Below are 23,206 nucleotides of genomic sequence, written 5' to 3' on the forward strand. Positions count from 1 at the left end.
CGTCGGTCGGTGGGTGCGAAGCCTAAGGCCCGCCCAGCTACACGGCGTACACGTTGCGCTGCGCGGCGGCGGCTCTCCCGCCAGCACCGGCCCGCCGCCCCCGCCCCTCGAGCAGCTGCGGCGCGCGCCTGGCCCCGCCCCCCGGAAGTGCTGTGCTGCCCCGCCCTGGCCGCGCGCCTTCTCGCTCCCGGCCGGTACCCGGCGCCGCCGCTGCCGCCATGGGGGGCAAGAACAAGCAGCGAACCAAGGGCAACCTGCGGGTGAGCGAGCCCCGTGGGGCGGGGGGGCCGCCGCTCTGCGCCCGTGGGCCCCGGTCTCGCGCGGCCTCCGCCCGTGGCTGCGGCGGGCCCTGCCCGCCCCGCCTTACCGGGGCCGGGGCCTGGGCCTGGGGCTTCCGGTGCCTTGGGGAGGGGGCTGTGGGCTGCCCGAGCCCGGCCCCGCGGGGGGGTGGTGCGAGCCTCGGGCCTGGGTGTAGACGCTGTGGCCGGGACGAGCCTTGGCCTGGACCCGGGCCCGTGCGCGAGGGGACACCCTCTGTCCGCGGCGTTTGTCCGCGGTTCCGGAGGGGCGGGGTGGGGGGTGTGACGGCGGGTCTACCGCCGGCGTGAGCTCAGCGAGGTACCGGCGGCTGCAGGGAGTGGGTTGTTTGTGCGGAGAGTCTCGCCTTTCAGCACCTGTTGGGGTGTCTGCGTCTTGCCACTGGGCCACAGCAAGCCACGCCAGGCGGTGTGACATCTGTCGTGTGTGGTGGCACTCGCTCAGGATGGGAGAACTGTGGGTGAAGTGTTGTGTCCATGTATTTGCATGTATTTAGAGAAGACTAACAAAAACAAAGATGCGTGTCCTTACAGTTTGTATGCAGAAAAAATAACTTAATCTGTAGATAAAGCAGTCGGGTAAAACATGGCTTACCTTCCTCCAGAAGATCATAAAAGTGTGATGAACTTCAGCAAATTGCCATTACTTTAAAAAAACCCAACAAACATAACTGCAACTGTCATTAGGAAATGAAAGGTATTTAGAGTATAAGGCATCACAGTGAATCTTAAAGCATCAGTTGGCTTTGGGACAATCTTTTGAAAACAGCATTGTTGAAATAAACATGAGCCGCTGATACCATGAGCAAGGTGTTGACTTAACTGGGGCAAGCTAGAAGAGATGCTGAACTCCAAAACACTCACTGCAATACTAATGGGACAGCGTTAATACTATGTTATGTATGTACCCTTTTGCTCCGTCCCTCTAAATCCTTCTTGGTTCCTTTGTTGCTGGTAGCATCCTTTGTTTCATGAGTGTTCTTATTTTTTGTAATGATATGACAAGCATTCCTTGGGAGCTCTATTGGTCTATATGCAGTAAGATTAGAAGAACTAGTAAATACAGAAGTAGGAAGGAGAGTAAATAATTTCTTAATAAATTGTTCCCTTAAAGAGGGACTTTTCTGTTACACTTTTTCGTATGTGTTTAAAACCAATAACATTTTCCATAAGTATCCATGAATTATGAGAAAAGAGAATTGCTTGTGAAAAGAGGAACAATTTTCTAGGTCAGACTTGTATGTTTAAGGCATAGGTAGCCTTTTTTGTGAGACTTTGTTTTAAGCAGAAGGTTAATTATGCAGTATAAATAGGGTCATTAGTTCAAATGTGTGATGAGTGCAAGATAAAATAACTGAAATATATAACTGTCTTATGTCCCTGTTTTTTGTCAGCCTTCTAGCAGTGGCCGAGCTGCAGAGCTCCTCGCCAAAGAACGTGGAACAGTGCCTGGGTTTATTGGCTTTGGAACATCTCAGAGTGATTTAGGATACGTTCCTGCAGTTCAGGGAGCAGAGGAAATAGACAGCCTTGTGGATGCTGATTTTCGAATGGTATTGCGAAAACTTTCTAAAAGGGATATCACAACAAAATTAAAAGTAGGTGTAACCTTTGTCCCCTGTAAATTTTTTTTATCCGAAAGCAGTACATTTTTCTTAGGGATAGGAGAGGAATATATTTGTGTAGCTAATACTAATTTCATATTGGTAAAATTTGCTAGAACTGCAATCCAGAAGGTATCTTGGAGGACTTATTCATCAAGCAATGTTGATGGAGCATTCATAAAATTAATGTTGTAGATGCTGAATTGCAAGAAGTTAATTGATTTTTTAAAAAAAGAATTACAGTATGTGGTAGAAGCTGGTAAATTACAGAACTTACTGATCTGACTTCTTAAATCATGCTCTTGATATTTTGATTTTAGGCTATGCAAGAGTTTGGGACAATGTGCAAAGAAAGAGAAGTGGAAGTTGTTAAAGGTGTTCTTCCTTACTGGCCAAGAATCTATTGTAAAATCTCACTAGTAAGTATTAAAGTATCTTAATAAAAAACTTCTCTGGATGCTTGATGTGAAAACCTTTAAGGCAGTCTTTATTAATATATGTAACTTTGTTGAAATCACTGACTTGTTCTAGGAAAAACATGAAGTTGAAGGAAAGTAGTGTTCTTTATTGTGGAGATGTTCCAGTATTGATAGTGGGTGGAATCTTGAACTGTTGGTGCCTGGGCTGTACGTGGTGGATGGAGATAGCTGTTTGTTAGACCTCTATGTTAGAAAGATGACAAGATACTTGTTCTCATGAAAAGTTCTTTTATGTAGATTCCAGAACAGTTAAAGAGAATGTAGTGTTTAGTTAGCATAATTGTAAATCTTTTTGATCTAGGACTAATACCTGACCAGACTTACTATAAGAAAACTCCCCCCACCCCAAAAGAAAACAAAAAACCCCCAACCACCCACCCAACCAGGGGTGGCCCTGACATGAAAAGACCATGCATAGTCAGATAATCCATAATTTTCTGTTATATTTAATACATCTCCAAACTATCTGGACTGGATGCTGTTGGAAACATGATAGTGGACAAAAGGAATCACTAATCTGATCTGTTAGAGCAATTCCTAATATTTCTTTCAGGAGTCAAGAGCACAGAAAGCCATGGTGTTGTAAATTTATACACAAATAATGGGTAATGATGCACAGTTAATGTAGGCTTATGGTTGTTTTAATCTAAAAAGTGTCTTCAAGGCTTCCTGTTTCTCTTGTGTCTTGTTTTTCTGCTAAATGTTTGTATAAAATGGAAATAGAAACTGTAGTTAGAGATATCAGGAAAAGGTTACAATTTTGAATGTATAATGCATCAGGAATATGATGCTGCTAAGTTAGGACTCTTCCCTTATATGGGGTTGCTAAGACTTTTTTGTCAACATCGCCATGTATTTTCAAATCTGAATAGCCTTTCATTGAGAAAATGGCTGAACTGAGACAGCTTTCTTTTTGGTCATCACTTCTGCTTTGATGTACACAGCATCAAAAGAACATTTGTTAAACCAGTAAACCTTTATCTTTTTTTCTTTTTTCTTTTTTGACAGGATCATGATCGCCGTGTTCGGGAAGCAACTCAGCAATCTTTTGAGCAACTGATTCTTAAAGTAAAGAAACACTTAGCTCCTTACTTAAAAAGTATCATGGGATACTGGCTGATTGCTCAATGTGACACTTACTCCCCTGCTGCATCTGCTGCAAAAGTAGCTTTTGAAAAAGCTTTTCCTTCAAGCAAACAACCTGAAGCCTTAGTATTCTGTAAAGATGAAATTCTTAATGTGAGTGTATACTTTTCTCTTTCTTTAAGGCTTTGTGTTGAGTATATGTCAACTTTTCTTACAAGTTTAAAACTCATCTGTCCCCCAGCTATTCTTCATGGTTAAATTTCTTTCTCACCTGAAACTTTGTTCCTGCTAAAGTGAAGACTGAGCCAAAAACATGTCCTCTGTTTTTTTTTAATTTGAGGTTAGAATGACTGGAACCAGAGGAATGAATATGAAGTGGATTTTCTTGTGTGCATTTCTGTGTAATGGTGCTCAGTCATCATGTAATGTTGCTGACAGATGGAATAATGATGCTGGAGTAGTTTAGCTGCAGTGGTAAAGGATTAAAGAATGCTGAGCAGTGTTTCAGCGAGTCTCTACAAGTTTAGTTCTGACCAAGGTTAATGCTTTTCTGCCAGTCATATGAAACTGATTTACTGAATTTAAAAAGATAATTTTGCATATGATGGGCCAGCAATGCCAAATTTTAACTGTTTTATTTTGTCTCAGTTTGGCGGCTTTTTATCAGAAGCATGTTGGCATAGGACTGCAATTTAGAAAGCATTATGAAGTCTTGATTCAAACAGTACCACAGCTACTGTGTTCAGCAGGAGTCAATTAAATTGCGTTCTTGTTCACTAGTATGTCTAAAATGTATTTTAAAGACTTGACTCAGGTTGTGAACTGTTATTGTAGAGCTGTTTCTGAATAATGTGTAGACGATATTATTCACATTTAAACATTAGATTCTCATGTGTATATATGTATTTTTTTTCCTCTAGGTACTTCAAGATCACCTTCTGAAAGAAACGCCTGATACACTCAGTGACCCCCAGTATGTTAGCCTGCTTTAATGTATATGGTTTAATTCTTGCTCTGCGTTGGGTTCTCTGTCTTTGGAGGCAATGGATATAGGTTTGTTTCGAGAGACACAATGTGTATTTGAATCCAGATCCCAGCAACTTTCTTTGGGACTAAAGCATAAATGCTTTTTATCAGTTGTCTAATGCTTGTTTCAGTATTTTTAGGAACAGCATTTTTGAGTAGCTGGAAGATGAGATGACTTGAAACTTTTTCTGACATGTTATAATGTAATTCGGTAGCGTTAAAACCTATGGAAAGTTTATATATTTACATTGCTGGCATCTTGAGATCAAAAGAAGAACACACTAAAACTGAAGACAGTTTAGAAGAGCTTGTGAAGCCTACTGATTTATTTATGTGTTGCTTTAATCTTTGTTTTGTTTTGTTTTCTGAGAACTGTACCAGAAGAAGAAAGGGAAGCCAAATTTTTCCGGATTCTGACCTGTTCCTTGTTAGCTTTAAAGAAGTTACTTAGCATGTTGCCAAAGAAAGAGGTGCATTCAATGGAGGAAAAGTTAATGTCACTTCTGTCCCAAAACAAATTTTGGAAATATGGCAAACACAACATGCCACAGGTGATTTTTTTAATTTCTTCTTTATCTTGGTTGTTTTTAGTTACAGGTAATACACTGAACCTAGTCAAGTGTTACTTGTATTCTACAAGAGTGAACTTTGTACTTCACTGAATTATATTTGAAACAGCCTTCAGATTTCAAGGCCTTACATAGACAGCATTGCTCTGAAATTTGCCCAGTAGGCTAATTTGTAATTTCCTTGTCACCATCATCTACTTCTTGGCAGTCTGCCATCATTTCAAATTCATGTAAAAGATGCAAATAGCTTCAGCTTACTGCATGTGTTCTTAGTGCTTTTGGATTTTTCTTTTTTTAAACTGTTTTATTGGTCTTTGGTCTGCTAAGACCAATAGTGCATAGGGTGATGAATTGATTCTGGTAGTATTTTGTTAAAAAGTTTTAAGGTGATTTTAGGAAAACATGCCTTTTGAGTAGTATATTAAAATAAAATTTTTGGTGTTTTATCACTAAACAAATTAATTTAAAATACTAAACAGGCTTGTCAAGTAATTTCTTTATTTTTAATAATAATTAAACCTTTGCTGATGTGATAAAATACAGGGACCTCATGTAACTTATGGTGACTTTTAAAAGGAATGTTATAAACTACATGTAGTGACCAAGTGTTGTCATTTGACTAAAATTATGTTTTTTCTCTGGCCTGTGTCAGGTTCGCTCAGCTTTCTTTGAGCTGGCTTCTGCTTTTTGCCAGTACTTGCCTGAGCTGGTAAAAGCTGAAGCAGGAAGAGTTTGTCCGGTTGTTCTCCTCAGTATTGATGACAGCGATGCAGTGGTGTGCCCAGCTCTTTGGGAAGCTGTACTTTATGCTATCACCACTATTGAGGTAATGTGGGAAACCTAAGTGGCAGATATTTTACTCAAATTTAACTTTTCACCAAGTGCCATTGTTCTCTGTGTAGAATTAGGAAGAACAGCTTGACTAGTTGTTCTTTATGATTAGTAACATGAACTTACCAATTCTTTTTTTCTCCTTAGGGCTTCAATGTAACTTTCATTGTGTTCAGCATGTCTGAAAATCAGAGTTGTTTTACAAGTTTAATTAAATTAATCTGAATCCTTTTGAATATGGTACTAATAAGTAAAATAATACTTAAAACCTTTTTCTTGGTTAGAGGTGGTTACAAAAATAACCTGCAGTGCATTTTTTGTTTGTTTGTTTTCCCCTTCTAATTCAATGCTTGGTTTTATAACTTTTTTTTTTTTAATTTTAAATTAAGTACCGGCTTTGCATTTATTAGCAGGATAAGTGGTGTCCCACAGACTGGGATGTTCTGAGGGTTTAATGCTGCAGCAGATCTCTTTTGTAACTGCTTGTATAAACTGTAACTATTTATGGGGAAAAAAACCAACCCTTTGTTCAGCTTGCTATAATTATAGATATCTGGATGTGTGATAAATCAGATCAGATGACAAAAATCCTTGGGGTTGGGGAAAAATACCAAGGTATTTGGTAACCATCGGAAGATTTTTGAGGGGAGTTTTGAAGTTAGTGATGACTTTAAAAGTTAGGATTTTGAAATCATTGCTTATTCTTGGTAATAAGAACTCAGAATTAAATACAGGACCAGTTAAAATAACAGTTTTATTAAGCATCCTTAAAGCATTATTAAAGAGAAGCCTTTAACTGCAGTTTGCTAGTGTCATGGTTTAACCTCAGATGGTAATTAAGCCCCACGCAGCCGCTCGCTCACTCCCCCTCACCCAGAGGGATGGGGAGGAGAGTTGGAAAGGAATGGAAAACTCGAGGGTTGAGATAAGAACAATTTAATAATTGAAACAGAATAAAAATAAAAGAGCAATAATAACAATGATGACAGTTACAGTTACAATGAAAAGGGGGGGGGAAGAATAAAATCCAGAGGGAAAGGAAGAGAGGAACACGTGGTGCACAATGCAACTGCTCACCGCCTGCCGACCCATGCCCAGGCAGTCCCCGAGCTACGATCTGCCTGCCCCCCAGGTAGATATACTAGGCATGATGTCCCGCGGCATGGAATACCTCTTTGATTAGTTCGGGTCAGCTACCGTGGCTGTCCCCCAATTTCTGTTCCCCTCCAGCCTTTTCGCTAGGCCTGAGGCACTGAGACTAGGCCTGGGACAAGGCCTGAGACACTGAAAAGTCCTTGACTTAGGATAAATATCACCCAGCAGCACTTATCACCTTAGTATAAATATCACCCAGAACGGTTATCAACATTGTTCTCACATCAAAGCTAAAACATAGCACCCCACTAGCTCCGAAGAAGATAATTAACTCCATCCCAGCCAGGACAGCTAGCAAGGAAGGTCCATTGTTTTTAAAAAATACAGAAACAGTTTTATCACATCAACTTCTTAAATTCACAAGCTAAAATAGGGGGAAAGTGATTTTTCAAAATACTGGCAAGTGAATTTAAATTTTACGATAACTTGTTTCAGCTACAGCATAGGGAGGCATGTTTATGTCTAGTTTGGGAGTTCTTCCAAGGCAACATGTTCTCATTTAATTTACAAGAAGTGTTTCTTTCTGTAGGACTGTTGGAGTCATGTAAATGCCAAAAAGGGAGTTCTGCCGAAGCTATGGACAGTGCTTCGAGAGGGTGGACGTGGACTAGCTACCATTATATACCCAAATCTCTTGCCATTCATTAGCAAGTTACCTCCAGGCATTGCAGAACCAAAGCTGGAATATTTCAGAACGTTTTTCAGCTCTATAATTCAAGGGTATGAACCACAAAGTTGTTTGTTTATTTATTTGAAATTAGTCTCTTCAACATTTGAAAATATGAGGACTAATCTTCTTTAAGCATTTAGTGATAAGTAACATATAATTTGGCTTGGGGATATTTAAAGATGCATTAATTGTTTATTTGAGGAAAAGCTGTTTTCACTATGATACTTGAAAATCAGTTTTTAAATACTTTAAATATCCAAACTAGAGTCGTCCTTTGTGGCTGTCCCTGTCTTCTTAAACCTTCACCCTTCTTTTTAATTTTATTAAGTCTTCTTTACTTAAAGCATTCTAATCTTTTCTTGTCAAAGGTTTGTGCTTATTCTGTAAGTTTTTAAATAGGAAATTAACTTTAGAGCCACTCAATTTTAAATTATCAGACTTGTCTCACCCATGTGTAATTATTACAGAGGTTGTTGGGAATTAGCATTGTGATTGTGAAATTTCTTGTATGCAGGAACTTCTTGTGAGACTGATTTATAAAGGGTTGAAACTGCTATCATTGTTTGCCTTTAAAACACATCAAAGCCAGCTTTCAATCCAATCTAAGTTAAACAGGTGCATGTGCATTGTGTGCTCAGAAGCATATGTAAGTTATTTTATGAAAGACTAAGATGTAACTTATTTAAACAAAAATCAATTCTTGATTGACGTGGCCATTAGCAGAGCTCTTGGAGTTATGTGTAGGTTGGTTTTGAAAAGCGTACAGAATTTTACTGAAAGTAGTAGAATGGTTGTAATATTTGTGTAGTAATTTGTGTGGTCTAATTTTCGTTGAAAAGCAAATGAATCATAGTTGCTCAGACTCAAATTGGCTGTGGTGAAACTGTCTTTCAGTGGCTTTTTAGTTTAGGTTTTTTTTTTTTTCTTTTTTCTGTAATGACCGAAAGTGAAGCTTTCTAAATCTCTGCGGTATGTGGAAAAATTTGAGAAGGAGTTCTGACAAACTGCTGAAACAGTAGACAGTAAGCTTAACAGGATATGTTTCCTCTATTTACATAGATAGTTTTTTATGAATGCCAAAACTGGATGAAAAAGTGATTTTAATATAAGTTATGTTAAATACCTGGATTTATTGTTTTGACTCTTTGAATATGTCCTATTGAATTTGTTTTGATCTGACTCCTACCAATGATTCTGTGATTCTATGTTCTCATATTGGTGTGGTCTCGATAAGAACAACATAACCAAGGTTACATTCATTAGTACATACTGTGATTCTCAGAAGCATAGATGACTGAGCGTGCCCTCCTTGCGATTCTCACCTTTCAATAGGTTGTCAAGCGAGCGAGTAATAGCCAGCCCTTCAGAAAGTTCAGCAATTATAACTGCATTTATGGAATGTCTGCGCTTTGCCATACTACAGAAAATAGACAGAGAAGATGACCAAAGACAGATTCATCAAATGCTTATATATGACCAGGTATTTATTAGAAATGGTTAATATTGTTATGTGTACATAATTCCAAGTTAAAGACAAACATAAATTTTTGTGAGGATTTACTTCTTTGTTGAAAGTTTCACTAGATTTTGTGGAAAAAATAATGTTACTGAATTCAGTCAATCTTTTTTTTTTTCCCTGTAAAATAATCCCTTTTACTATGCATCTTGTATTATATTAAAAAAAAACAAAGGCATCCCACCCTTTATATTTTCATTACATGTTCAAGCATGAGTAATTCTGATGTTTTTGGAATTGTTTCTGTAGTATTTTCCAAAATGATAGAATATCCTGGTCTAGTTGTATCAATGTTCTCTAATTTTTTTTTTGTTTTCATAGCTAATTCCTCTTACTGATGCTGTACTTAAGGAGCCCAGGTTACAAAATGGACCATTATTTTATCAAATAGCAGAAACTCTGAGCTCCTGGGAAGCTAAAGCAGAAGTCACCGGTGATGATGGCACAGATGAAGTTTTCAAGAAACTGTTGTCAGATTTTTGGAATCATCTTTTAAAAATGTGTGTAGTTCATGTCGATACCTTGGATGCCGATGAAAAATCGTTGTTTGCCATATCTAGTATGCTAGAAATTCTTCAGAATCCAAAGACTGCTACAAAACTAAACAACAGAAAATCTCTAAAAATCAGATTTACAGATGAGGATGAATCTGAAAGAAACACAGAGAATGGAAAGCTTACAGAAGTGAGAAATTGTGACTCTGAAATAAAGGCTGACTTGCAGCATAGTTCACTTCTAAGGAAAGAACCTTTAGAGAATTTAGTCTGCAACCTTGCTGAACTGAGTTTTGTGTATGTCAATGAACAGAAGTCAGAACAGCATTTGAAATTTCTCTCTGCCCTGCTCAACTGTTTTTCTTCAAACAGAGTTTTTCAAGTACTCCTAGAGCAGGGAAGTGATGCAAAGTCTGCTCAAGCTGAATCCCAAAAGGAAGTGAAAGCTTATAATGAAAGTCCATCTGTACAATTTCTGTATGTGAATTTAATAACTTGGCTGAAAGAAGACTGGAGGAAAGACGTCCATTTTCTGGTTGATATTTTGTACAGTGTGCTTAACTGTTGCAAGAGTAATGATGAAAGGAAAATCATTCTTGATGATTTAACCAAGGTATGACTTGTACATTCTGTTACTAGATTTTTATCAAAGTGACTACTCCTTTTGTGGGCTGTGGTTAGTTAATAATTTTATTTTGGGGCTGTGGAACGGAAGATATTCTACATGAACTTAGGTAAGTTCAGTGTTAAGGAAGGAAGATTTAGGAAAGGTTGATATGGCAGTGTTGGAGTGAAGGGTTGTAACATCTATCCCTTTCTATATGGTATAAATCATTTTAAAAAAGCAACTTAAGAATTTCTCTGCTCTTGCTTCTTTATACAGTATGCTTTTATACTAGCCGTTGGTGGCCTTTCTTATAAATACAGTCTCTTATTGATCTGCGTGGTAGGGAAAGACTTGGAAGCCAAAAATAATATAATCAATAACTTTGTTCCTGAAACTTAGCAACTTCTGCTTATCCCCTGCAGTAAATAAAGTTGTAAAACAGTTTAAATGGTTTTAAATGCTTCTTATTCAGAAAAGAATTTGTTAAATATTGTGGAATGTTGGTTTTCTTTTTAGATGGACCTGAAATGGATTATATTTCTCCAGATAATTCAAAAGGTACCTCTTAAGACTTTTTTTTTGTTCTTGTTTTGCATGGTTTTGAGTATTTCCCTGGTGTTACATGTTTTTAAATTTACTTTTTTAAAATTTAAGTAGTGATCATTTCTATAGTTTGAAAATGTTGTACTTTGTGTCGTTTGCTTTAACTGCATTTAAATCTGGGGACAGTCTTAGAAATGATGATACCCAAACAAAAGTGTCTTTGTCTTTTCTATTTTTGGTCAGTTTGCTCTGAGCCAGAGGAATTCCTGATTTATTTCTGGTCATCCCTCCTCAGCTAGAGAGAATGGAGTTGAATATTAGACTAGTAATCTGAACGATTATTTGCATCATCACCCTAATGTTGTGCTTACAAGGAAAAGATAGTATACCATTTTTTTTTCACACAGGATATTGAGAGACTGACATTTAAATGATTGCCAGGGATGGAATAGGAAGTGTATTACAAATTTTTGGACAAGACCTCATAGCACTTGATTTACAATCCAGCGTGTTCGCCATAGTATCTTTCCTCACAGATACTGTGTATTTTATGAATTCAGAGTTTTTATGATTTTGTAACTTACAACAGCTTATCACCAAAATAATGGTTTTCTGATACGTGACTTTCTATTTCTTTTTAGAGAAATTCAGATCCTGTAAATAAATTTGATGTTGTAAATAGATTTTATTTCAACCAACCTAGTGATCCCAAAGTTATCCAACTCCAATGTAGGCATTCCTTGGGCTCTATAGCTGGAGAAAAGGAAAAAGAAGAGCTTTCAGAAGGTGACTTGTTTCACTCTAGAGCTCTGACCTAGCTATAAATTGCTGTCTCTGACCATAAAGAAAGTTGGAGGGTTTGTTGCAGATGTAAACACCTAAAGACTTATTGTTTATGACAGATGATATGATTCCTGCTCTGTGTGTGGGTTTGAAATATTAGTATTATGCATAGTTAGTAATAAAAGTTAATACCCTCAAAAGATTATTGGAATTATTCTCTTGGGATTCAGGCATGCTCAAGCACAACAAAACTTTCCTTAGTCTCTGACTGGCTGAAAGGAGATACACTTGGAGAAAGACTTGTAATGCTGGCAGATGATCTCTGTCACCTGGGTTTAAAACCTGTAGCAGCCTCGTCAGAATCATCCTCTTCAGAAAGGTGGACCCTCCTGAGCTTAGTGTTGTCGCAACACATTAAAAATGGTAAGTGTATTTATGCCTTGGAGTTTGTAGTGTGTAAACACTGCACATAAGTTTTGTAGAAGGCTGAAAGGAATTTGAGATCTAAAATAATTAATTTGTAACATCTAGGCTTTCTTCTGTGGTTGGGCTTTTTTTTTTTTGTGTTCTGTTGTTTGGTTTTTTTAACCTGAGCCAATTAACCATGTCCAATTTAATTTCATAAACACTAACTTGCAGCAGTGACATTGCAATTTTTGTCTGTGTTGCTGAACAAAAATCATCATTTAAAGAACAGATTCAGATTTGTGAGTCTGGAAGACTTGAGAAAGATTAAATAAGTTTGATTTATTAGCTGATGTGCTGTAAAATAATAATAATTTTTAAACCATACCATCTGAAATTTACTTTCAAAACCAGAATATAAAAAAATCAATGGTTATGGACCCATGCATGTGTTGGTAATGCCTTGTTAAAAGAGCTATGATTTGTTTTGAGCCATTTGCAGTTAGATTAATGTACTTTTAAAACTGTGTGTGTGCACTTATACTGTATATGCAATCCTTTTTTCATTAATAACATCCTATTCCATTTCCTCCTTGCATTTTGTGGTATTTGTGATACAGACTTTTACTGGAGTTCAATTTTCTTGATGTTTTCCATGTAAGCCTGTCATTTGTGTTTTGTTAAGCTTAGCATTTGCTCTGATCCCTGAGACAACATCAATTTTTCTGAATGGTAGGCACATTTGTGGTGCTTTCAGGTTTCAAAGGTGCACACAAGAAGGTGTTTTAAGACTGTTATTTCTGTTACTGGAACTTTTGATGTAGAGAAACATCAGGAAAAGCTGTTCCCTCCCTCCAGAGAGAGTTCAACAGACTTGGTTGCTTCTGAGTCTCTGGTGTCCTAGGGCTTATTGTTCAGTGACCTTGCTTTTTTGCTGTAGAGGTATTGCTGAGCTCGTTTTGTGTGGGGTGTTGTGTGATCTGTTTTAATACATGTTGGATGAACTCTTAAGAGACCTTCAGGAGCTGTGTTAGTTCTTGACTTAGTAATTTAGGCCAAAATAGAGTATGTGGACTTCCAAAAAGATTTTTTGGGATTTCTCATCTAAGTTTCTCAGGGTAAACTATCATGGGGTAAAAGGAATGGCCTTTTGTGGATCAGTAACCTGTCAGATGATAGGAATTAAAAGGGGAAAAAGGATAAATACTGAAAGGATGATAATTTTTTCTGATAAATTATTCAGAGTAATCACAACTGAAACTTTATGGAACCATAGCAGTGTGTTTCAATACTGAATGATTAACTGATGCAAATTAAAAAATAAATTAAAAGCCAATAAATATAAAATACATATATGGAAAGAACAAATTTGTAACTATCTGTTGAGTGATAGGCTCTGAGCTGTTAAAACTCAGAAAAGGGATCTTCAGTCATTGTGATGGTTCCCTTTAAGTGGCAGGTTGGTGCTCAGCAGTAAAAAGGAAATACAGGTTATTAGGAGCTGCTGTGAAAAGCATAAAGACAAATTATAATTATTATAGCACTGGTGTGTCCATATCTTGAATACTGCCTGTAGTTTTGGTCGCAGCAATATTCTTACTCACCTATATGCTTTTGTAAAAAGATGTGATAGAATTAGAATATGCCCAAAGAAAGATGGCAGGAATGGTTGGGCAAATGCAGTGGCTTCTGCATGTTGAGGCAATAAAACAGACTAGAATTTTTCAGCTTGCAATGGAAGTGATTTGGGATGGGGTTCTGGTAAACAGCCATAAAATGATAATTTGTATGGAATAAGCAAATAGGAAGACATTTTTTCATTGTTCCTTTAAATAGGAGAGTCTGTGGTTGCTTGCAGATGTTTAGATAGCAGGCTTGAGGAAAGAGAAAAGTATACTTCTTCATACCGTTCATAATTAAATAATGAACTCATTGCCACAAGGTGCTGTGGAGTTTGAGGATAAATGGGATTGGCCTACTCTAGGTCCTGTGAGAAAGGGACTAAGCATATTCATGGAAGATAGGTCTGATTGGGTTAATTATATGCAATAGTCCAGGTGTAATCTCTGGCTCACAATTGACTGCCAAAAGCTAGGAAGGCATAAAAGGGGAAGGGATCACTGCACTTGCTATATTTTATATACCTTTTGTCTAAGTTGCAACAGCTAGTTTAGAGGACGGATACTTGGCAATGTGAAACTTGGTTCCTTGATGACTGTGGATTAAGAAAGAGAGCTTAGGTATACATTAGACTGTAACTACTTTTGTACTTTATTTTGCATTCAAAATTAGTAAATAAAAAATAAATCGGTACATAAACATGATCATTAACTGACACCATATTATCAAGAAATCAAGGCGTGCTTGTTGTCAAGTAATCATGTTTTTTTCTCCCCCTCCAATAGAATCTTTGATTGGTGAAACTTTTGTTGAAAGGATTATTGATAAACTTCAAGCAGCTTTGTCTAAAGCTAAGGATCTTTCTGAAGCTGGAAATACTGAACCATCAGTATCTTTTATCTGTGATGTAGCCTCAAGCTTTTTCAGCTCAGTTAAAGGGTGTTTACTGATGCCATCCTCAGAAGACCTGCTCCTTACCATCTTCCAGCTGTGTGCTCAGAGGCAGGATGCTATGCACTTATCAGGTAATTTGGAAAAAGAACTTCAAGCAAACTTCTTTGTAGCTGATCATTACATCTAAATTCTTCTCTTTCATGAAATGGATTCAAGTATATAATAGAATATTGGGTTCTCAGACATCGAGTGCTTGCAGCTGTAACTGATGTGAAAATTTGTTCTTTAATTTACAATGCCAGTGGTTACTACTAAACATCAAGTCCTGTACATCTCTACAAGGATTTTAACTCTTGATGTTAGTATCCCTGTGCTTCAGTTGTCTTTGAGGCTGTGATAATGGAATGTTGCATAAAATATTTATGGTTTATGAAGTACAAAGAATGAGCATTTTGTTGTTGTTCATTCTGCAGTATGGGGATCCTGTGAAAAAATGAGTGCAATCACTTGCTTAACGATACATACATTTATTCTGAAGCCATTTATATTGGTCAGGTTGCTCTGGCAAATTGTGACCTATTCCTCTCACCACCAGTGTCTCGTTTTCAGACTGAGATCCTGATTTATGTTCTTTGAATGTAGAATTTGAGAGTGATAGATTGATCTATGCATTTACTGACACAGATAAAAAGGAGGAAATGTCGCAGTGCTGTCATAGAAGTGAAGCAGGACAATGCTAGCCTGAAAACCACTGCTGCTTTGCAAATGGCTATTGATGTTGTAGAAGTGAAGTATTTCAGTATTTTAAAAATATCTGTGGTTTTGAAGATCATATGGGCGTATGGTAGTAGACAGCAGGAGCATCATTCTTATTCTCAAATAAATATTACGTGTACATCAAAGTTAATGTAAAATTGCTTTACAACAAGAAAACTGTATATTTGCCCTTGATAGTTATTGCATGTAACCACATAGAAAAGAGAATTATTTTCCTGCTTTAGGACCTTTAGGCGTGATTGTTACTATATGCTGTAGGTTGTAATTTGAATTTACCTGTTTGTGGGGCTTTTGCTCATTTGTTTATTGGTTGGGGTTTTTGTGTGTGTGTTTTTTTTTTTTCTCTCTTCCCTACAACAGATTTACTTGTATGTAAATTAAAACACACTTGGATGTCTGGTGTAAACTCACTTGTGTGTCAACTTCGGAGTATGCAGAAACAGAGCACCTTTTTACTTAAATCTGCACTGTGGGTCAAGAATCAAATTCAGTCTTCCTCTTTGGATGTTAAAAGGTAATTATGATGTACATGTCTGTTCCATATATGTTGTTCTCCAAACCAAAGATCAGTGCTGTACTGTTAGTTATTTAATTGGCATTTGTATTATTGAGAGATTTTTTTTCAGCCTGTCAGAGGAGAGAAATGTGGGTAGAATATAACTTAAGATGCCATTGGTAGGTATAGCATGTATGTAGCTTCAATACAATGTATATAGCAGCTTGCTTTTACTGGATAGCGCCAAACTTGTTTGCAGTGTTTTTTCCTTTTCTCAGCCTTCAGGTCTTGATCTCTGCAGTTAGTGATTTGTTGTCTAAGCTTATGGAAGCTGACGGACAGTCTGGATATCTTGTCAGAGCATATGTTGAGCATGTCATGCCAAGCAAAACTGAGTGGGGGAAATTGCATGAGTCTCTATCCACCGAGGTATGAAAGTGATAATGGACTTGCACATGGTAGTCAATCTTACCTCAAGTCTCTTTCTTTTAGGGTAATAAGCATTCTTTATTTTGATATGGAACTGCAGTTATGAATATGCCTATGCCTGTGCAGAGGTTCTTTTCAGCCTCTGTCCGTGACAGAGAACAAAATCTGTATGGCTATGGCCCCATCCAGTACTATTGGAGAAAAAAAATATCTATGAAATTGTTCTTTTCTGCATGGAGCAACTTACTTTACAAATCGGGTATTTTGTCTGACAGAATATACATCGTGAAGATGTTCTTATCTTTAAGCTAATTCTCTACAAGATTAATTTCGTGAAAGACACCAATATCTGCAGAGGAACGTGATGTGTTCTCTATCAGAAAAATGCTGATATGCATAGAGTGGAGAGTGGGGAAGGACATAAATTTCCTGTCCAACCACCAATCTTCAGTAACCCTGGTATTTCTTGTGAAATATATAGAATTCTAAAGATACATATTTATTTCTGAGGCAGCAGTGTAGTTTCAAGTTACTGCTGCGCATTTAGATTTTTTTAATATGCTGGGGTGGGTCATCCACACCATTGTGCTTTTGGTGTTAATTTGTTTCTTTCATGGTTGTATTTTAAAAACTCTGTTTCCAAGGTTAAACAGGTCATAGCTCTTCTATGCATAATTAGTGTCAATTATTTGTTCATACTCTTTTTATGCACAAATTACAGTGGATACACAAACCTCTTTTGGAAGGAAGGCTTAGTATGAATTGTGAACCTTTGGGATCACGTGTCAAGCTGTGTGGCACAACTAAACTTCCAGGCCATCTGTGTACTTCAGCCTTATTAAGTAAAATGGTGCTGCTTGTATTGGAAAACATTATAGTCCATGGAAATGATGATGCTGAAAGAAAGAAAATTGACAATATAAGTAAGTTACAATGGTAAAACTTGATGGAATGTGATTTTCTAGTGGTTATAAATTAACATGAATTGATAATTAGAATTGCAAAGTTTGGCATATAGGTATGAGAAATCATCCTTTACCTTTTGTTGTTTGCTTTTTTTCTTCAGTTTTCCTTTGAAAGTGTAAGTATGGACAAGTACAGTGTTTATATTTCTAGGACCTTTTGTGATTATGTACATGCTATCTCAACAGAACTTTGAATCTGGAGGAGTCTGAATTTACGATGAACTTCGAAGTTATTCATTGCCAAAACACACAATGTATTGGCATAAGTGAGCAATAGGAGCCATATCCATGCCATCAAATAAACACCCTGAGTGTTTAGCTATAATGTAAAGATGTTTTAAGGCAGCAATTTTTCTTAATTCCACCAGGTTTATTTTATTTATAGAATGCTTAAATTAGAGCTGTTGTTACCAAATTAACAATTTTGTCTCCAAAAGTCTCACCATGATGAGAAGTGTCATTGTTCAGTGTGGATCTTTGTAAGCTAATGTGGAAACCACATGCTAACTATTAGCATCAAATTTGTTTTTTTCCTGGGCTTAGATCTCGATTGCCTTGTCTGCAAGAAATAAATATATATTTAAAAAGAAAAGAGAGAATAGAGAGGAGTTAGAGTTCTTGTCATGCTTGATTTGCTTTAATATTTCTTGAACATCTAGACTAGATTATTGTAGCTTTTTCTTCTCTTGTATTTTATGATGCAGTGGCAAATATCCTGTTCATGCTCTGAAACACCTGAGATTGCACGTAAATACAACTTCTAATGCATTAAAAACATATTAAAAAACCCCAAGAAAACACAACAAAACCTGCACCTGAAACTTTGTGCTTATGCACTGAATATATTCAGCAGCTGTTTGTAAATGACAGCTTTTATTGTTTAATTAGTTGCAGAACTGTTGTACTCGTTACAATGGATTGAAGAATTGGAGAATCCTCCTTATCTGCTTCTGGAATATCTTCATATGTTAGAAGAAATGCACATCACATATGAGAAGTTCAGTACCTTTAGTAATACAGCTAGCCTTCAGCAAACAATATTTGATAGGTATGTAAGAACAACTAAACCAATCCTTAACTCTGTGCTCATGTTTTGCACTGTATAGATTATTAAGTGCCATGATATTTTCTTATGTTTATTCATTCAAACTTCATCCAAATTCTTTAGTTGTGAACTGTCCGTCTATATATATTAACCAGGGTCTGTCTTCTTCTTTGAAGATCTGAGGAACATGGAAGACTCTGGTCCTTAACCATGGCTAAAGTGATTCGTATGGAAAACACTGTATCCTGTGAAATGAAACAACTTTTTAAGACAACAGAAGGGTATCTTAATACTGCTGCCTATAAACTTGTAGTTTGTTGCAACTGTTGATAACGATACTGATTTTGATGACTGACAAGACTTGAGAATTTGTTAATATACGTGTATGGTATGTAAAAGTGAGACTTGGTTTAGTGTATGGGATTAGTTACGTCACAAGGTACTAGATCATTATGAACCAATCCACATTTTGTTTACTAGTGAAATTTTTGAGTTTTTTTCATTCTTGATGTTTTTCTTGTATAAATAGGTTTCTGCCATTAACAGAGGGTAGGTTGCATACACTTCAGTGTCTATCACCTTTTTTACTTGAGGAAGAAAAGAAAGAACTTGTCTTCCACTGTGTGGCCAAACTTATGACATGCACGCAGACAGAGCTTTCCAGCACTGATGGTATGTTCTTACCTCAGTCTACTTCATTAGAATTTAAGAATGTTATATTGTCATAATGTTTCCTTTTAGTTAAAACATGTTAACTATAATAATGTCACTTTCCTAGAAAGAAATGACTTCTCAGACATTTCTTCTAGACTATTTGATGTGGTAGTTTTCTGCCTTAAGGAAGTACAGGCTTGGTACTGCCTGGTACAAAATTAGAACTAAAGGCTTTAGGCTGATATTATTATTATTAACAGAATTTTGATATTGTTGTACTTTTGTTTGGTCTCTGATTTAAACACATATGCAAATACCAAAGTTTCCAATTTATTATTTAGGCTTTACACAGCATGCGAAAATATTGCTATTGTCAGTTGATAGAGCTGTGATTGTCTTTAGATGGTTTAGCAAGAGCTCCTTCACAGCTGTGTAAATATACACAGGTGTATATGTTTCACATGTATAACTTTTGAGTAGTTCTTCCAGTGCATGGGATATAGAGTGCCGAGTCAGAACTGCTGTATGTACACTTTCAGCAGCTTTTGAAAATTTACTTCAGAGGTGATCGAGATGTGTTATATCCTTTAGAAAATCTTATTTTTACAAACTTGTTGCTTTTCAAGAAAATTCTTTGGAAATGCTCACACACAGTCCTTCTACATGTTTGAATTAGATGTCATTTAAAAGAGGAACTTCCTCTTTTTTTTTTCTCAGTACTGCTTTTGTGCTTTCTTGCACCTACTCTTATTGGTCAGTCTATATAAAAACTGTAGTTGATTTTGTGTTTTTTAACAAGACTGTGCTAACTTAAATTGAAAAAACTAACTTTTGTGACTTTAAATTATGGACATCTGTCCCTTGGCAGTGCCCTCAGGTTTTCAGATGAATTCTTCAAGTAGATGTCCCCAAAGTGTGAAAATTTTTGGTGTTAGTGTCATACAGCAATTGAGAGGAATCTTGAATCTTCCTACTGTGGTAGTTCCTCTAACTCTTACGCTTCGAACTTAGTTAAGCCTTCCTGGCTTTGCGTGACCTGGTGAACCAGCCATATGTGTCTGAAACTTTAAACAGAAAATGGGAAAAAGAATACTTACCCCTCCCCTACTGTGGAGCTCTTGTTTGTAACATTGGTCTGCATTTTCCTTTCTGCTGCTTCTCCTTTTTCTAGGGATTCCTGGGCAGACAGTATATGCCCAGATTTTCCCATTAAGTGTGATGTAGGTTGTACGTTTACCATTCAATTATTTATTTTTTTTTCAGATCAGGAAAGTGCTGGTAATATTGTAAATCATTGCACTGCTGCTTGAGCAGAGTGGATTTTTTTTGTTTGTTTGTTTTTGCTATGCATATATGGTACTTTAATTAAATAAGTTTTTTGTCATCGTGCTTAGAAGAAATGTTCTCCAAGACATCTAGATACATGCAGTTTTCCTTAAAAACGGAAAACAGTACTAATGCAACAGTAGTACTTCACTCTGAAAGTAAAAATTAGTATTCTTACAATAATATTGGATTTAACAACTTGCAGTTAGGTTTACTTAATTATCTGTCCAAATTACTGCTTAGCGTGCTACATTTTTAATAACACAAAAAGGTTTAAATCTTAGCAGGTATTTTTCCTTTTTGTTAATCATATAAACCAACAACTAATCTTATAGGAGTTTTTGGTTGGTTTGAGGTTGGTGGGTGTTTTTTTGGTTATTTTGTTTGTTTGTTTGTTTTTTTAAAGTTTGGGTTGGCTCTACTATTTTTGATTTAACAATGGATTTAACTCTGAATTAAGTGTTTAAAGAAGAAAGCTTAGGTGTTATCCAGACTGTCTTATGATATTTATGTGAAGTTCAAATAAAATGATCCAGTCAATTGACACACGTTCTAAAGTTTATTTTGTCTTGATAATTAAGACCTATTGAGTATGATATCTTTATTATGTTTTAGGAGCATTTGGGTGTCTTTCCATTTTGAACTCCTGCTTGAATGATAGAAGTATTGACTGTGATCACCTACTACCTGGAATACTAAAAATCATAATATCTTGGAAACACGATAATGAGGACAGCTTTCTTTTTAGCTGGTGGGTGCAACTTTGAGATAATTTGACTTCTTTTTATTTCTGAAACGAGTTTAAAAATACAGAGTAGTTATTAACTCAAACAAAATCAATTTGTGAGTTGCAACCGCCATGCACTGCTCTGTTAGTACATTTTTAAGCCTTTGTAGAATCACATCCCTCAGTTTAATATACCTGTCTTTAAGTATGTAATAACTCATACTTAAATGATCTGGGTGGTTGAAGGCTGGTGACTGGGAGCTCTTTAAATGCGCAGATGTCAACTGTTTTCAAAAGCATTCAGAACTGACCAACTTTTTTAGGTGGTTTTGGATATTCAATTCAGAATTCTGATTGCTTGTTCAGGTGTCAGGAAGAAAACTTGGATATCAGACTTAGGTGTCTGTTTTTTTTGAATTCTGGGCCTGAAAATACAACTTGGAAAGTTTCCAGCAAGGAATGTAGATATACTGAGGTTCACTTGTCTTGAGTATAATGAGAAAAATCCAGGCAATGGAGTCTTGAAATAATGTACACTATTTGGACACTTGAGGGCTTATATTTTATTTTTAAGATTAGTAACTGAAATTATTTTTTTTAACTGATTTAGTTAAAATTGTTAAATTTCACAGTTTAAGTGTACTATTTAAGCAAATACATAAACAGTACAGTTTTAGGAATCTGTATAATGTGTGAATGGAGAATTAGCTCTTAGTCTATTTTGTACCTGTTGACTTATTTAGACTTGGCAGCTAATGTAGTGTTCTAACTTTAGAAGATGGAATATCAGAAGCACGCAGGGTGCAGCCTGGTGCAAGACTAGTTGGTCCTAAGAGGAGTGAAGGCAAGAATATAAATACTCGTGTCCACGGCATGATATGTAAGCTTTAGTTGTATTTTTATTACAGCAATCTGAAAGAAACAAGTGCTCAGTTGCTTGGTTTCAACATAGAGATGATGCGTTTCCTTCCCTTGTTGCTGAAGTATTCCACAGCTCCTTTGGCTGATAATGAATGGGACTTCATCATGTGCTCCATGCTGGCTTGGTTAGAGGTAATATGAAAGAGACTGTTCCTGCATTGCAACTTTTAATAGGGTCCTCCTGAGCCTGGTGCCCTCTGAGCTGATTGGACTGAGGCAGGGAGGCGGGGGGAGGCAGGCTAAAAAAAATAGGCTACAAAATAACTAAATTTTTATAATCTTAACTGGGCTGTCTGATTGAGATTTCATGCTAAATCTTTGAAAGCTTTATGTTAAAAGTTCACCTGTCTATTTATGAAGTGGAAAGTGGGTTAGCGGGATGATACAGTGAAGCATTGTAGAAGCAATGCCACATAGCAATTCAATTTGAAGAAAGATGCCTGAAGATTGCTGAAATGAAGTCAGTGTGTTCTGAAGGGTTCTTTCTTAGATTTTAGAATACAATTGCCTTAACAGTTTTAACTTTGTTTAATTTAATGTGTGTGTTAACTTTCTAGTACTTTAGAGTAACAATATTAATAGCTGGGTACTCAGCATTTCAAAGATAACTTATTTTAAAGTGTCTCAATCAAAATATGGAACCACGAAAATAAACTTTACTGCGTGGGTATTAATGTTGCATCTTCACTTTTGATTTACTTAACTTTTTAGACTATTCCCTGCATGTGGCAAGGATGTAGTCATCTGAGATTAGCAAATATTTGACACAATGTTAAAAAGACTTGCACAAAATCCTTTTTTCACTGAGTTGACAAAGGTCACCTGTGGCTTAAAAGCACAAGTAATATTGTATCTCCTGTTTCTTTTTGTGTATGGAGATGACATTACCTCACTCCTGAAGTACTATGATGTTTACTCATAGCGTTGGTAATGGGAGAATAACTTTGAAATATATCTGCTGTAGGTCTCTGTTGAAAAATAATATCCCTTTAAGACCAGAGTCTAACATGGCATGTGAAAGATTAACTGAATGAAAAGCAATATCTGCATTTCAATATCTAAGTGATCACATGAAACATGACATTGTATTCTAACGCTGTTAGAAAACAGGTCAGAGTGAATGGCTAACTACTACTTTAATTAATTAACTAAAGATACAGAATCTCTCTCACTTTCTAGCTTTTTTTTGGGGGTGATGGTGGTGGTTTGTTTTGTTTTGTTTTTAACTATAGAGCCTTCTGTCACTGCACATTTATAACGGCAGGCC

The 23,206-nt window shown here is 36.7% G+C and overlaps 1 protein-coding gene across 1 annotated transcript in view; it reads left to right on the forward strand.

Annotated features, from left to right (window-relative positions):
* Positions 1-123: 123 nt before the first annotated feature.
* The window catches only part of LTN1 (listerin E3 ubiquitin protein ligase 1), a 32,573-nt gene continuing 9,490 nt past the window's right edge, over positions 124-23,206 (forward strand). The window contains exons 1-21 of the mRNA XM_080376570.1: positions 124-260; positions 1,712-1,915; positions 2,242-2,340; positions 3,409-3,639; positions 4,407-4,459; positions 4,883-5,063; positions 5,734-5,907; positions 7,597-7,787; positions 9,070-9,217; positions 9,575-10,360; positions 10,871-10,912; positions 11,911-12,103; positions 14,491-14,730; positions 15,737-15,890; positions 16,151-16,301; positions 17,023-17,224; positions 18,155-18,314; positions 18,488-18,592; positions 18,841-18,983; positions 20,907-21,042; positions 21,927-22,071. Of these exons, the coding sequence (XP_080232696.1) occupies positions 219-260; positions 1,712-1,915; positions 2,242-2,340; positions 3,409-3,639; positions 4,407-4,459; positions 4,883-5,063; positions 5,734-5,907; positions 7,597-7,787; positions 9,070-9,217; positions 9,575-10,360; positions 10,871-10,912; positions 11,911-12,103; positions 14,491-14,730; positions 15,737-15,890; positions 16,151-16,301; positions 17,023-17,224; positions 18,155-18,314; positions 18,488-18,592; positions 18,841-18,983; positions 20,907-21,042; positions 21,927-22,071 (3,780 nt within the window). The 5' untranslated portion in view covers positions 124-218. The remainder of the gene's footprint in view (positions 261-1,711; positions 1,916-2,241; positions 2,341-3,408; positions 3,640-4,406; positions 4,460-4,882; positions 5,064-5,733; positions 5,908-7,596; positions 7,788-9,069; positions 9,218-9,574; positions 10,361-10,870; positions 10,913-11,910; positions 12,104-14,490; positions 14,731-15,736; positions 15,891-16,150; positions 16,302-17,022; positions 17,225-18,154; positions 18,315-18,487; positions 18,593-18,840; positions 18,984-20,906; positions 21,043-21,926; positions 22,072-23,206) is intronic.

The sequence above is a fragment of the Falco punctatus genome (genome assembly GCF_963210335.1).
Source record: "Falco punctatus genome assembly, chromosome: 2".
NCBI classification, from domain to species: Eukaryota; Metazoa; Chordata; class Aves; order Falconiformes; family Falconidae; genus Falco; species Falco punctatus.